Source organism: Poecilia latipinna, unplaced genomic scaffold (genome assembly GCF_001443285.1).
Source record: "Poecilia latipinna isolate Pla-1442-1.1 unplaced genomic scaffold, P_latipinna-1.0 Scaffold602, whole genome shotgun sequence".
Taxonomy (NCBI): domain Eukaryota; kingdom Metazoa; phylum Chordata; class Actinopteri; order Cyprinodontiformes; family Poeciliidae; genus Poecilia; species Poecilia latipinna.
This window is the reverse complement of record NW_015113218.1, coordinates 162,365-177,161: the sequence shown is the minus strand read 5'-3', so window position 1 is coordinate 177,161 and position 14,797 is coordinate 162,365. Positions and strand designations below refer to the sequence as shown.

Sequence of the window (14,797 nt, the reverse complement as noted above, 5' to 3'; positions counted from 1 at the left end):
CAGCAGGTGAAGTAATTTAAATGGAGTCGTTTAATTTATTATAAGTTATTGGGGCCACAGTCGGTGGTTTTTGTCATTACGGTGAAAAAGTTAGATGCATTTATCTGCTTAATGTGTGATGGGATCTGGATTCACGTTCAACTGGGTGAATATTAACTAAACCTCATAAATTTGCGGCTAAATAGCTGATGTTAATATGATTATAATTTGACAGGTAAAAATAGAACATGACCGATTATTTAAAACCCTGTCGGTCAAAATGATGGAGAACAAAAAAAGTCTAGCGCGACCTCTGCAACCTTACATCTACACGCCTACCCGGGCACAGCAAAATTTCCAAGTCTTTACCGATCCGCGGTAATAAAACGGTTGGGGACCACTGCAGTAGCTAACAAACTATCTGAAGTGAGTTTGATTGTTAAAGAGATGTTCAGTAGCTTTTAATATAAAAAATAATTTTAGATCTTTTAATTCAGTTTGCCAGCTGAATTACTTCCTAATGCCTAGCCAATGCAGATTAGCTAATCATGAAAGTTTTTGATGACATTTCTTAGATCTCCAAAACACAGATTTGTTTTGTGATTTTATTCCTAAGTTCAGATTCAGGTTATGTTCTTCTCGGTCATTGGTGCAGCAGACATTTGCATCACTCTTCTGTGAACAGGCAGAAAGCATAACAATCCTCCATCTCCCTCCACTTATTAGACCTCGCTGGGTTGGAACTTGGTTTTATACGTCGTCTCACTCACGTCGGCATGCGCTTAGAAAGAAAAGGGGTTTCTTGTTGGGTTGCATAAACAAAAAGGGAACTTCTACTTTTTTCTGACATTATTCTAACTACTGTTTCAGCAGGAAAACTTTGCAGCCCAGTCGGATGTTTTCTCCCTCTTTCCCCATCTGTTCCCCTCCCTTCTCCCACTCCCTCCTCCTCGTGTTTATTCAGGTGCGTTCACTCAGGAACCGTGAGGCGGGGTGGGGGAGAGCGGGCTTGTGCCGGGGAGCGTTTCCTTATGATATGGAAATGTTGAACACGCCTTCGTTTATTAGAACTTTTCAGAGTTGGGTAATGCAGTGCTTTTCTTTTGTTTGTTTGTTTGTTTTTGGAGGGGAGCTGCCAGAAGGGCGTGGCTGAAACGAATGACGAAGCAGAGTGTTGTAACAACAGCTGAGAGAAGGAATGCAGTCGGCTCGTTAGACGGACGGCCTCTTGATTGGCTGCTGGTTCTGCAGCTGTCAGATGGTTGTTGTAGTGTTTTGTTTTTTTTCCCCCTTTGCATTTTATTATCTCATCTCAAGTGGTTTACATTTCTTTGCCGTCACGCAGGAATAGTTTCTCAGATTTGGAGGCGATTGCTCATATGCTCTCCCTGCTGGCTGTGTTTGTGGAGGAGCGTCCTTCAGGCTCATGTTTACAAGCTGAATCTGAGAAGTGCTGATGGGAGTATTTCATGTCAAACTAAGAGGGAGTCAGTGTTTCATCTCAGTGTAGGAGTCGTCGTAAGGGAGAAACACCCAATCACTTTCAAAGCTGTAAATATTAACTGTATTTTTTTTTCTGTCCTCCCCAAGAAAAATAAATACAAATTCTTCAGCATGACACTGTACTCCTTTTTTTTTTCCCCAGTTATTAAATTCCATGAATCTCTAATCCATGTCCGTCCCTTTTATTTCATTAAAGAGCCCACAGTAACCAAAGTCTTCAATCATTTGACCTCAGCAGCACCCGCTAAAGGAAAGAGGATGACTTGCGCAGATTTGATCCAAATGTTTTATAGTCATATGTTCCAATCAGGATTTTACTGCTGATGGTTTTTCAGTGGGAGGGGCTTTCCGATAAAAATCCAAACTTAATTTATTTGTTTGACATCAAGACGTATGTCTGAAAATGCAACTGTAAATCTCTCAAAGCAGCTGAAGGATTGTGGAAAATACAGAGGCAGGGACTGGAAGCACCTGCATGTCTCACCTTGTGTTTCTCTTCAAGGTTTAGCTGCACTGCAGTAAATTAGCTGTAACAATATAAGACTGAAGATGTTTCTATTATGACAATCAAACGCCGATTGTCTTCAAACTAAAGCTGCGTATCTGGTGGATGGGAAGGAAGTTGTCACGTTTGTCGTTGCTGTGACGTTAACTGTGTTGTCCTCTGACCTTGGCTTTGGGTTATTGCTACCCATAAAAACCAGTTAAGTCTCAGAAGCTTTCATTTTTACTTGGTGATATAAAATCCATCATCTTTGTATTTTCATAAAGGTCATCTGCGCTCACTCCATTCCTTTTTCTCCTCCGTTTCCAATAATCCATTTGACATATTTTAAACCTTTTTTAGTTTTTTTGCAGTGTAGCATCAGTATTGTGCATTTTTGGCCCCGGCTTCCTGCTTTTGAGGCCTAAATGTTAGAAATGAACAGAGTGTGATTAATTTGAGTTTTACATTTATGACTCAATATTTTTTTTTTTTTTTTGCCTTTGTTTAGTGTGGACTTCATCATGTGAACTTTATTGGTGGTCCAAGGAAGGATTTTGTTCTCAAGACTGATGTAGAGAAAAAAGTGTTTTCAGTTAGAGCCTTCTTCAAGTTTGTTGTAGTACAGACTGCTACAGGACTCGCACTGATCACCATCCACAATAACCATTTAATTAAATGAGTTACAACATTTAATTTCCCTTTGGGATCAATAAAGTATTATTGAATTAAATTTGAATAATTTCTAAATTGTTTACACCTCCTGATAAACATACTAGTATTTACTATGAAGTCATCTTGTTTATGATAGACAAATATCCCTTTTAACTGGTTTCTTTCCCTCCTATAAATGGTTTCATTTTGTACTTTTGCAGCTTTGATTTCCAACTGCATTTGCTAAACCTGAAATCACCTAAAGCCCTTTAGCCTCTACTAGCTGAGCTAATGAAACGACAGCCCACACCTGTTCATACAGCTACTTTTAAGTCAAGTGTTCAATTGTTTTTCATCTCCTGAAGAGCTGTAATTACTAAGCTTTAAACTCTTAAATCTTAAGAGTCTGCAGCTTAAGCCCAAACTCAGCGGATTCAGAGGCCAAGACCTGCTGCTCCAACTGCAGCAGCTACACTGTTTCCTGCTGGTATCTGATGAGAATTAAACTCTAAGCCTGACACGACCTCTCTCCTCTTGACCTCCATCCCGTCTTATCGCCGACGGCTCTGCAGACCCCGTCAGAGGGAGCAGAGATCAGGCGCTCTCCAAATTAATAAACCTCCAGTGATATTCCGCAACTTTTCCTTCCAGGGCGACAGGGGAGGTGAGCGGGTTCTGCAGAAGAAGTGGACCACCTTCCTGAAGGCCCAGCTCCTGTGCTCGCTCCCTGACGACGGTTTCCCCTTCAACATCATCCAGGACATGTTTGTCCTGAAGCCCACCGGAGACAGCTGGGAGAGCACGGTCTTCTACGGCGTCTTCACTTCCCAGTGGTGAGTCTCGTGATGCGTTCAGTGGTTCTGTGCTTCAGCTTTCCTCTGTTTGAAGGGCAGTATTACATAAAATTGAAGGTTTTTATTTTTATTTTAGCTTTACATCATGTTGTGATGTTGTTCCCTCATCAAAAACATGATTCTTTCATTGCAAGTTTAAGAAATTCTTTAATGCAACCAAACCCCTGGGTGGATCTCGCTCCGCCTTCGAGGACGAAGCCCCTCTTCTTGCCTCACAGAGCAGCTCTCGACTTCCCTGCTCTGCTCCTTCAGACTAGCCAGCTGCAAATAGCAAACACCTGGTGGAACAGTCCTTCTGCTGAGCTCATTACAGGAGCTACGTCTCAGTTAAAATCTGTTAAAAATGTTGTTAAAGGGTTAATAGAGGAGCCATGTTGTGACTACTTCCTGAAGGTGGAGCTTCAGTAACAGCAGGAGTTTTTAAAGACACAGAGGCCCAATTTCAAGGCGTTAAATTAGGAATTAAAATTTCTTTTAAGTCATGCTTTATATATGTAGCATTTGTATAATAACTCAAATTAAAATAACTAACTTGATTGTGCTATAGAATGGCTCCATGTTCCTGGAAAACGCATCATACTAGATCTCTTTAAAAAAAAAAAAAAGGAAGCATATTTTATATATTTTTTTAATTTTTGCTCCCAGGTATAAGGGGGCGTCGGGCAGCTCTGCGGTGTGTGCCTTCAGCATGGCTCAGGTGGAAGCTGCCTTCAACGGCCGCTACAGAGAGGTCAACAGGGAGAGCCAGCAGTGGTACACCTACAACCACCCAGTACCTGAGCCGCGGCCCGGGGCGGTGAGTCACTTTAGTTTAGAAACCTTTTAAAATTACAACAGTATTGGCGCACGAAAATCCAAAAATACTGTGGTACTGTGGTAGTAAATGACTCAAACGTACAAAATATTGGCTGTTTAGACCACGTTCTTTAGGAAATCAGTAGATACAGGCTCAAAAGCAGCACTGAAGGGTTGAATTAGCTCCTTTTTAAAATTTAATTAATGGCACCAAAATGGTTGGAATGAAACCAAAAGCCACAGGCTACTATATTTTTAGCTTCTCTGTTATAGTTAGTTGTGGTCGAGCTTTTAGCTTTTTCACATTCTGTCCCATTGCAACCACATATTCAGTCCATTTTATTGGGACTTCATGCCACCGTGTATAATTAGGAAGTGAGAGAAGGACGATATGTTGCCTTAAAAATCTTTATAAATAAAATCTATAAATATGGTGTGTGTGTGTATGCATTAAGATCTCAGCTGCCCTAAAGTCGCTCCTTGAGCCACTGCAAGTACAGTTGCCATGTCTTTGCTCATCTAGAAATTTTTGTTTTTTTTTTTTTTTTTTTTTTTTTTTTTGTCTTCTTTGCAAACCAGACAAAGCTAAATCTGATTGGATGGTTAGCAATCTGTGAACTTTTATTTCCTGGCTGTATGTTCAGAGTCCTTGTTCTTCTGGAAGCCCAAACCCACCAACCCATCAGTTTCAACAGATGAAATGAAGCGTGACCTCTGAGACACTTGAAGTTTTGATTTTGTTTATAACCTAAACTCTGAGGCCTTTGAAGTCTTATTATGAATTAGCAGCTGTTAGCACAGTTGGCTAAAGTTAGCTGTGCTAACCCTGAAGCACTAACGTTAGTTCTACTAACGCTACACCAACACTGTGTAGCGGAAGCTAATGCTAAAGCGCCAAAATTCAAATTATATCTGCCCTTGAAAGACTACAACCATTGAGCTCATATTTAATTTTGACTGTAATTTTGTGCCCTTAGATATTGTATCTTGTTCTCTACAGTCTGTTTTATTTTGGTCATGTATGTTTCCTACTGTTTGAAATAAAAATGGAGGGAACTTGAGAGGAAATAGAGCTATGACATAAACGGTCTTCACCCACTTCAAAATAAGAGCATGAATTTAAACATCCAACTACTTTTGAATTAAGCCAGTAACCAAACCTTCAACACGGACGTCAACCTTTATTGAACTCCAAGTTTAGAAAACAGCCAAATAAATCTGTGCTTCAGAATTTATCTGCAAAACTTAATTTAATGTTAGAGCGCAAAACTTTTTCAGATTTAGCAAAAGCGCTAGACGAAACATTAGCTCTGCTATTAGTGGATTAGCGGGGCTGTTTCGGGGTGTCAGAATAGAGGGGGATAAATAATTAAAAAGTGTCTCTTTTTCCTTCTACTTGATGATTATGCACAACTTTGTGTTGAACTGTCTTATAAGTTTAAGTTTCTAGCTGCAACATGACAAAATTTGAATGCTTTTGCAAACCACTCATAACTTTTTACTTCTGACATTTCCCTCTATGAAGTGTGTGACGAACCACGCCAGGCAAATGGGCATCCAGTCGTCCTTGCACATGCCAGACAAAGTCCTCAACTTCGTGAAGGACCACTTCCTGATGGACAGCGTGATCCGCAGCGCCCCCCTGCTGCTGAAGCGCAGCGTGCGCTACACCCAGATCGCCGTGCACAAGATCCAGGGGATGGAGAGGGCTTACGACGTCCTCTTCATCGGAACAGGTGAAGAGGACCGCTCAGAGAGGAGATGATAAACGGCCTCGTTTGAAACCATCTCCGCTTAACACCTCCGTTCTCCTCCTCCTCTTCCTCCTCTCTTCCAGATGATGGAAAGCTTCACAAGGCCATCAACGTTAACGATAAGATGCACATCATAGAGGAGATGGTTCTGTTCACCGAGCCGCAGCCGGTGCAGCACATTGAGCTGGACTCTCAAAGGGTACGTCGCATCGCTAATATGAACGAATGAAGAAACTGGGTAAAATGAAACCGTAATAGACTTGTATAAATCTTTGTCAGTTTATATAAAGTGGTTAGTAATGTTTTTGTTGTTTTTAAACTGATAAGAAGGCGAAATGACTCCAGATATGGACCCATCACGGCAGCCTTTCCTGTTGAATTTGCTGAAGGCTAAAGCACCGCCTGGAGGAGAGTTTGTTACACTCTGAACTAAATTTCATTACCTCCACTCTCCTTATTGCATAAAGACGTCTCTCCGGGTCAAAGCTGCCAAACTGCAATCTTATCTGCAATTATATAATTCTAATGAAACCAAGAATATTTATCATGAGTAAATGCTCAGCTGAGATGGAGAAGGCGGACTGCAAGGAGCGTGAACAGAGTTGGAGTGAGGGAAACTCATTTGTTTTCCATCGCTGATATGAAAACTGTCACTGCTGCGAACAAAGAGCTTTCCAGCCCCGACATCGCGAACATGCATGTCTGGAAACACGATCGTGGTGTTGTGAAAACTGAAACCAGCTGGCCAGACTCGATTCGTTAGCCAGATTAGGCTTTTCTGTTTATCTGGAGTAATTGTTTCAGTACGACGTTCCTTTTTGGAAATCAGAAACCCATAACCAAAAGCAGATTGCCTCCTCTGCCCTGCATTTAACTTACTTGTGTCACGCACACTCTTGAAGCTCTGGTTTTCCTCTCTCCCCTCCTCTGCAGGGTCTGCTGTTTGTGTCGTCGTACTCGGGCCTGGTGGAAGTTCCCGTCGCCAACTGCTCCAACTACCTGAGCTGCGGTGAGTGCGTGTTGTCCAGAGATCCGTACTGCGCCTGGACGGGTCGGCTGTGCCGGGATGTCAGGATGGCGCCGCCCGACAGGTGAGAGATGTCCCGCGCAGACGGTCACTTTAAAAGAGGAAAAAGATGGAAGCATGTCGTCTCAATGAACAGTCACTCCAGGAAGTCATTGTAAATTCAGTCATAATTTACGAATTATGGCCAATCACCTTAACGTTCTTTCCACATCACTGCAACTCTGCTGAATCATTTTAGCCCCCTTCTAATTTCACTTCTTGTTTCATGACATCTGTTGAAAGATGAATATGTAAGGTAAAAGTGTGTGTGGTGGTAAATATTTTCACTTTGTGGTGTTTTGTTGTTGTTTTTTTTATTATTTAAAAATAGTATTTTTGTAGTGATTGCAAAATTCTCGCACACAGTGTGACATCACCTCTCCTTTTAACATAGTTAGTAATGACTCTCAAAAGAATAAGTTGGGGGGTGGGCGGGAATTTGATCTTCTTAAATCATAACTCTTGAAAAGAAAGCAAAATTTAATTTTAAAATCAAAGATCAGAAATCAGAGCCATTGCGTCTCTAAATGTCATTTGAAATAACCAAATGGTTTCAGTTTATGGGACCAGATCAGAATCACATCATCTTGTCATTGTTGTGAACCCTACATCCAGACATTTTTATGACTTGAGCATCAAATGTTCAGTCATACGCTTGGGGGGGGAAAAAAGCTGCTTTTAGAAGGACATCGAGCTCCGAGTCGTGATGTCAAAGCCATAAATAAATGTGGCTCTTAAACTGAAAGTCTTGGTGATGAAAGGTTACCTCTTACTCCAGGCTGCTTGCCCTCACCTTGTTGTTGTTGTTTTTTGTTTGGTATGTTTTCTCCCAGCCACTGGCAGCAGGACGTGGAGGAGGCGGACACATCAGCGATTTGTAACTCAACCGTTCCCTTCCTCAGATCTGCCAGACCAGCAGCTTCCCGTGAGTGTGTTCTGCCTCGACCAAACGGCCTCTAATTTAAGTCCTGCCAGTCACTTCGCAAACTCCACAAACGACCTGCACTTAGACCTGAAATAACGTGTCACTCCTGAGAACAAAGGCGGCTAACAAGCCTTGTGCGTGTCAACAAATGCTGCACTTGTGAACAAATAAACCAGCTGAATAATTTAGCATTTAGAAAATATTTGCTGAGTTCAATTTTCTGACCCCAGTTGCCAGAAAAACACAAGACGAGTCATTAATTGCTTCCATTTTTAAGCCGTGAGACCATTTTTTTTTTCTTTCTCCAACTCATCAAAATGTAAAGTTAATCCCTGGTTTTCTCAAGTGTTGACTGTATGTTGTTTTTGTGACTTATTACTCTTGTGTTTTTGCGATGTAAAGCACTTTGAACTACCTCGTTGCTTAAATGTAAATAAACTTGATTGATTAGGCCAAGATTAGTAAAACTATTTTTAAGCAAATTTTGGAAACTTGTACAACAGGAACAAATCTGGCAATAAACGTGACATGGAATTACATCAGAGTTTTAGTTTTTCGATAGATTTACTGAAATAAGTTGGTCGTCTCAACAGTATTGTAAATTATTCAAAGGAACCTGACGTCTTTTGAACATCACGATTACAAATCAACCTCCTTCTTCCTTTTCTCCCAGGTGCATCCCGCTGTAAGACCATTACGATCCCGGGCAACACGTTTCGCGTCCTGCCGTGCAAGCTGCGGTCCAACTTGGCTCAGAGGAAGTGGCGTTACAGCAAAGACGCCAGTCAGTTCCTGTACGAAACCCCGGAGGGGAACCTGGTGGTGGTGGCCCAGTCCGACCGCACCGAGACCTACGAGTGCTGGTCGTCGGAGGAGGGCTTCCACCAGCTGCTGGCCAACTACTGCGTCAGGGCGGAGCCCCGGCAGGAAAGCACCACCCTGATCGGTCACTCGCGCACACCTCACGTGCCGCCGGACGAGACCATCATCCTGCCCGGCGAGTCCCGCTCCGAGCAGGCCCACACCAAGACGTACTGGAACGAGCTGATCGTGGTGTGCGCCCTGCTGGCCTTCTCCCTCGTCGTCTTCTCACTGTTCGTCATCTACAGGAACCGGGACCACATGAAGTCCATGCTGAAGCAAGGCGAGTGCACCAACATGCAGCAGAAGAAGCCGCGCATAGTGGGGAAGCCCACGGAGAGCTTGCCCCTGAACGGGAACACCATCCCCGTCTCCACTTCGGACCACAAGGGCTACCAGACGCTAAACGATAACTACATCTGCAGCACGCCCACGCACGAGTCATCGTCGCCGGAAAACAGCAAGAGCTTCTCGGAGGCGTCCGACCGGCGGCCGCTCAACGCCAAGGAGAGCCACGTGGAGTACTCCCCGACCTGCCCGCGACCCCGAGTCAGGCTGGGCTCGGAAATCAAGGACTCCATCGTATGAGGAGCACCACTTCTCTGTGTGTTTTCTTTTCTTTGTTTGTTTCCCCAAATACGACGACATCCTGCATCTCCCACGAGCGATACGGGCCACCGAGGGAAGGAGAGACCACCCTGACTTCCTCCCTGCATCACAGCACATCCTTTTACTTTCAGCCATCTTGGTTCTGTGATCAGTCGCGGAGGTCGTTTCGTTTTCCACTCCGGTCTGGTTTGCTGTGGAGGGCACACTCCAGGTTTCCACAAGGATAACAAACCATGGCAGCTGCTAGGATCATACACCATTGTACCTTTTGAGCCTTTTCTGATGGACACTCACAAATTTCGAGTGTGCAGACTAAGGAGTGAGGTGAGGTTTTAAAAACAACGGCATCTTTTCTGGTACGCGTCGTTAATCATCATCGATAGTTGCCCAGCCTTGCACAACTCCTATTATTATGCACACAGAACCAGGCTACAGCTACATGGTGACCAAGAGTTCAGGGTAAGGTGGATATTATATACAAGTACTTCATTGTCATTAAGTTCACCGTGCATCTTGTTCCCTTTCTGCCGAATAGAAATATTAACGACTGTTTTAGGAGAATCCACTACATGACAAACGACTGCAACGTAAAGAAGACGGATCAAACAGAAACGTCGGCCTCAACGCTGTCGTTTACCTCCTGGATGTACGTTGTGGCGAAAACGCGGTCCGTCTCATCTGGAGCGGTTCTTTCTTTAGAGTCTAAATAAGAAAAGTTTCACATGTGGGTGAACGAATGGACCTACATGCTCAGTGTTTCAGACTTCACATTGAGAGGCTAGTGGCATAGCGAAACGGGGAACATCTCCACCTCTCCATACATTCAGGGCAGCACTGAAACCATCATGTGTACTGTGCCAAAAAAAACAAAAAAAGAAACACCAACCCAGAAATAACTTGAGTATCTTATCAAAATGCAATAGTGCCATCTTGTCATGACCATCTCATGGTTCCTGTTAGCATTGATCAATGTCAAAGAGCACATGGTGACGGGGTCGGGGTTCCACTGAAAGTATTGCGGCACTAATAATAAATAAATGTGAAGATCCACATTTTTTAGGAGAATTTTTCTCTGAGACTGTTAGCTCATAGCAAACTGTGAAGAATGTGTTGAGCAGAATAAGCGATCTTCATGTGAGGGGGGCCAAAGGATTTGACGGGACCTACGTTACTTGCCGTGTGGTCGTCAATCTTTTCCATTTTCCTTCTGCCTTCATTCTGACAATACATGTGTTAGCTACAGCTAAGCTTCACTGACGATACAGACTTTTGGGTTGGTTTTAGCTTTGCGCTAACGGCTTCTAAAATGACGTTCCTGAAGAAATAGATGGAATCTGGCGCCCTGCTGCTCTGATTGTAACTACATTATGTATGGTGTTTTTACGCCCCTTGAACTTTGTCATGCGTTTTCGCGTTACAACCAGAAAACGGATATTTTCTTGGGATTTTTACCAAACTTGTCAACACAATGTAACATAAAATAGCTTAAGCTCTGTGAGTGGACAGAGTATCTGACTAGAAAATTTAAAGTCTTGCCACAGATTTGTCAAAAACTTCGGAAACTTGGGAATCATTTTCCTTTCGTTTCACAACTACGTGCACACCTGAGGTTCCGCAAACTAATCCCGATAAATTTCAGTCAGGTTTGCAGTTGTAGCACAGTGTGACAAAGTCCAAGAGGCGCAACTACTTCTCCAAGGCACAGTGATGATGTAGATCCAAAGTTTATACATCCCTAATTTTCCAGGTTGCATGTCTTATCCACATGGCATTCACCACACTCATTCAAAAGCCAAGGTAATGCTAATGTGAAAGCACAGGTAATCAGGGTTAAAGATTTGCACATTTCACTTCACTTAAATCGCATGGATGTAAATCCAACTACTGCAATTAGAACTGCAGCTGCTAAGGACAATAACTATTTTTTGGGGGGGTATCAGTTGAAACAGGGACCAGTGCAACCATCTATGAGCACTGTCTCTCATACGGACCTTTTGAGACTTACAAAAGAAAATAACATGAAAAATTTCCAAAGAAATTGAAAGCTGATAACGTTGCCAGTCTGAGTGTGAATCATTTGCGATGTGGCAAAGTGTCTTAGAATACACAGTGACTTCAATATGTTGAACAAATAAGAATACAGATATATTCCAGTATTAAATGGCCTATTTTCAACACAAAACAGATCTGAAGCTGCGCTGAAACGGCTTCGGGTTGACAAAGTAACGGCACAGCATACTGCACAGCAGTGGTCAGCATTTCCTCTTTTCCAGGTCGTTTCTTGTGTAAATACAGTGCCTGTGCTAAATATTGTGTGTTGTTATGGGACGTTGTGCAAGATGTGTCGTAGAGGTAGTCTTAAACTAGAGAGTGAACACTGCTGAGTATTTCATTTTTATGTTTTTCTTTTTTCTGTTTTGTTTTGTTTGTTTTTACATAGTGCTTTACTGCCAACGTGAGCAAATGCACGGTTCACCACACTATCCGTTCAGCACCTTACCTGGTTCTAATCAAGCACCTCAAAACAGGATACTTAGTTTTAAGAAACAAAGTTACATTTTTTATATATATATAATTGACTTTTAATTAGCCTTCAGAATTGTTGAACAACAAAACTTTATTGTTTAAAACTGGAATTTTTGAATGGCTAAAAAGAAAATTGTTAAAATTTCCAAGTTAGTAACTGTAGCTAGCTTCTACCTGTGCTAGCTAGTGAAGCTAAAACAAGAACTTAAAAGTTGATTAATATTCCACACTGTATTGAGTTACTAAAAATGTCCGAGTAATTTTCACGTTTGCGTTCTGGTTAGTTTTAAATTTCATTACTTTTGTGTTTAGTTGTGATTGCTAAAGTAAGTTAAACACCCACAAATTAACATAGTTGCTACTTAGCTTAGATTCCTAGCCGTCTCTCAAATTAAAATTTAGGCCAGAAAGAAGTTTATATTCTTGTTTTTAAATTTAACACTTCACTACATGACTGAAAATGCAGATTATGGACATTTCATTTATTTTTTTGCCCCCCCCCCCCCCCCCCCCCGCCATAGTATTTAGTTGAACTACAAAACGTGTCTCTAATTAGCTCATGGATGCTGCTTAGCGTGGTTTGCGAGGCTTCTATAAAGGAATTTAAATTGAGGGCAGAGAAATTACTTTTTTATATTTGATGACTAAAAAGTAAATATTTTAATATTTGTGTTCTAGTGGTATATATTCTATTTAATTTATTTCAATAATCACTACAAAAATATTTAGCTAATTAGCTCATAGCTACTCTTGCATGGTTTCCTAGCTTTTTCCGGTTTGAATCAAAGCTTTTTTCTTTTTTTCTTTTTTTTCTGTTTATAGAACTATTTTTTTTTTCTTAACCTTCTTGAGATGGTGATTGGGCCTAGAACTATTTAGGGTATCCATGACAACCGCTGGCCTAAAATCATTTTATTGTAATTATTATTTCTTAAGCTTAAATTAAGCCTAATAGTAACTTCTCTGGTTTTACACTTGCTAAGCAAACACTGTATATCTAAAACTAGTGTAGAAACAGAAGCTAGTTATTTGCAGCTGCTATGAACAAAGAAGTTGCTCTCTCAAACATTGTGTACTGCTAGCTGAAACTCAACCAATTTAAAGAAACAAGATTTTATCAGAGCTACACAGTAAAAGGAATTCTACAAAAAAATAAATATTTGCATACAAATTGTCTCTGTAACCTGTGTTGAAGTGCTTGATGGTTAACGCCGCCACACAAAGAAATGCCTTTAGCGTTTAGATGTGAAGATTTTCTGCCTTCAGCTGTGTGCTACACTGTACACTACCCAGCAGTGACCTCATCAACAGAAATGTGGTCAATAGCGTGATTGTAGCCCCGGCGGGCACACTTAGCTCCACTTCACAACACGGGTCGGTAGCAGATTTACATAATCACCCATGCCGCTTTTATGTTTGCCTACAAACAGAACCGAGAGCTGCTCCATTCTGCAGCCTTGGGTTATGTCAAAAATAAAAAATAAAAAGTTAAAAATACAAATGGAAACATGGAGACGGTCAACAGCATCTTAAGCAATCAGTGTTGTTACTATACACTTGTTAAGCTGCATTACAAAAAGCTACAAACTGACTTCACTGGGTCTTATATGATAAACCTGTGACATTAATGTGCAAACCACACTTCCTCAGTAAAGAAATATACTGTACTGGATTTGAATGTAGCCGGTTATCTACAGCAGTCTTATTTTCCTAAAAATCCAGGTAATGTACGATTCCCCTTTTTTTTTTTTTTCTCAGGAGTCACCTAAAAAAATGTCTGAACTACAAAAAGAAACCACTTTAGGAGCACTGGATCCTTTGTGCTGCATGATGTAGTACAGCAGAAAACGTTGCAAAGCACAACTCCAAAACCCTCAACCATGAGACGAAACATTGGCTCAGCATACTGAACACCGGAAGCTTAGTTGACTGAATAATTAGTAGACAAATGTGGTGTTGCCTGCATGATTTTTTTTTTTTATTTTTTTTTTTTTACTGTGTATAAATTTGTGAACTGTATTTTTTTGTATCATCGAGATTGTGATTGTTGTTTTTATTGTATATAAAAGGCACTTTATTTTAATTTTTTAAGATAAATGAATAAATTACGTGTTTTTGACACAAATGTTGAACCGTCTTTTATTCTGGGATATTATAGAGTCCGGACTAACGAGTCTTTTAAGGTCACCAGATCTGAATGAGTAAGCATAGAAAAATTAAAGTGAACTTTGAGAGTCAAACCTAAATTGAGATCCAGGCACTGAAACGCGATATTATTTTTGATGTCTCATTGCTATATTGTACTTTGGTTTGGTGGGCATCAGTGTGGTTCCAGTTTGCACTCTGAAAAATCGTATTCTTTTCTACTGGAAAAAGAAATCTCTAAACTCTGAAATCCAAGTGAGAAAGCGAGAGATTTCTCAGCCTGATCTCCAAGTCCTATATGGCTCCTGCATCTTTAAACCTAGCAGCAGCGATCGTGTTTGCATCTCACTGAAAGCTGTCTCTCATTTGTCAAATCTCTCTATCCGGTTAGTGTCTGGTTTGGTTCTGGCCAAGTTGGGTGTGTCTCCATCGGCAGTGTGTTCCGCAGTATGTGGGCTGTACGGTCTATAGACCATAACTCTATTGACCGTAACTATAGAGTTATGGTCGACACGCCAATGATGTAATTTTGCTTGTGTGACCTCAGGCTGCTACTTTCTCCTAAATCTCAAGGCATATTTATTTGTTGCGGGTTGCCCTGCCCAGTTGACGCTGTTTGCGTTCTTCCGCAACAATTGATTT

General features: G+C 41.5%; 1 protein-coding gene across 4 annotated transcripts in view; it reads left to right on the top strand.

Moving 5' to 3' along the window:
- LOC106953780 (semaphorin-4B) overlaps positions 1–13,505 on the top strand; it is an 80,206-nt gene extending 66,701 nt beyond the window's left edge. For all 4 annotated transcript variants that reach the window (XM_015042804.1, XM_015042803.1, XM_015042805.1 and 1 more), the window contains 7 exons: positions 3,272–3,453; positions 4,120–4,270; positions 5,795–6,005; positions 6,107–6,222; positions 6,957–7,114; positions 7,923–8,014; positions 8,688–13,505. In XM_015042804.1, coding sequence (XP_014898290.1) covers positions 3,272–3,453; positions 4,120–4,270; positions 5,795–6,005; positions 6,107–6,222; positions 6,957–7,114; positions 7,923–8,014; positions 8,688–9,463 — 1,686 coding nt within the window. In that variant the 3' untranslated portion in view covers positions 9,464–13,505. The remainder of the gene's footprint in view (positions 1–3,271; positions 3,454–4,119; positions 4,271–5,794; positions 6,006–6,106; positions 6,223–6,956; positions 7,115–7,922; positions 8,015–8,687) is intronic.
- Positions 13,506–14,797: the final 1,292 nt, after the last annotated feature.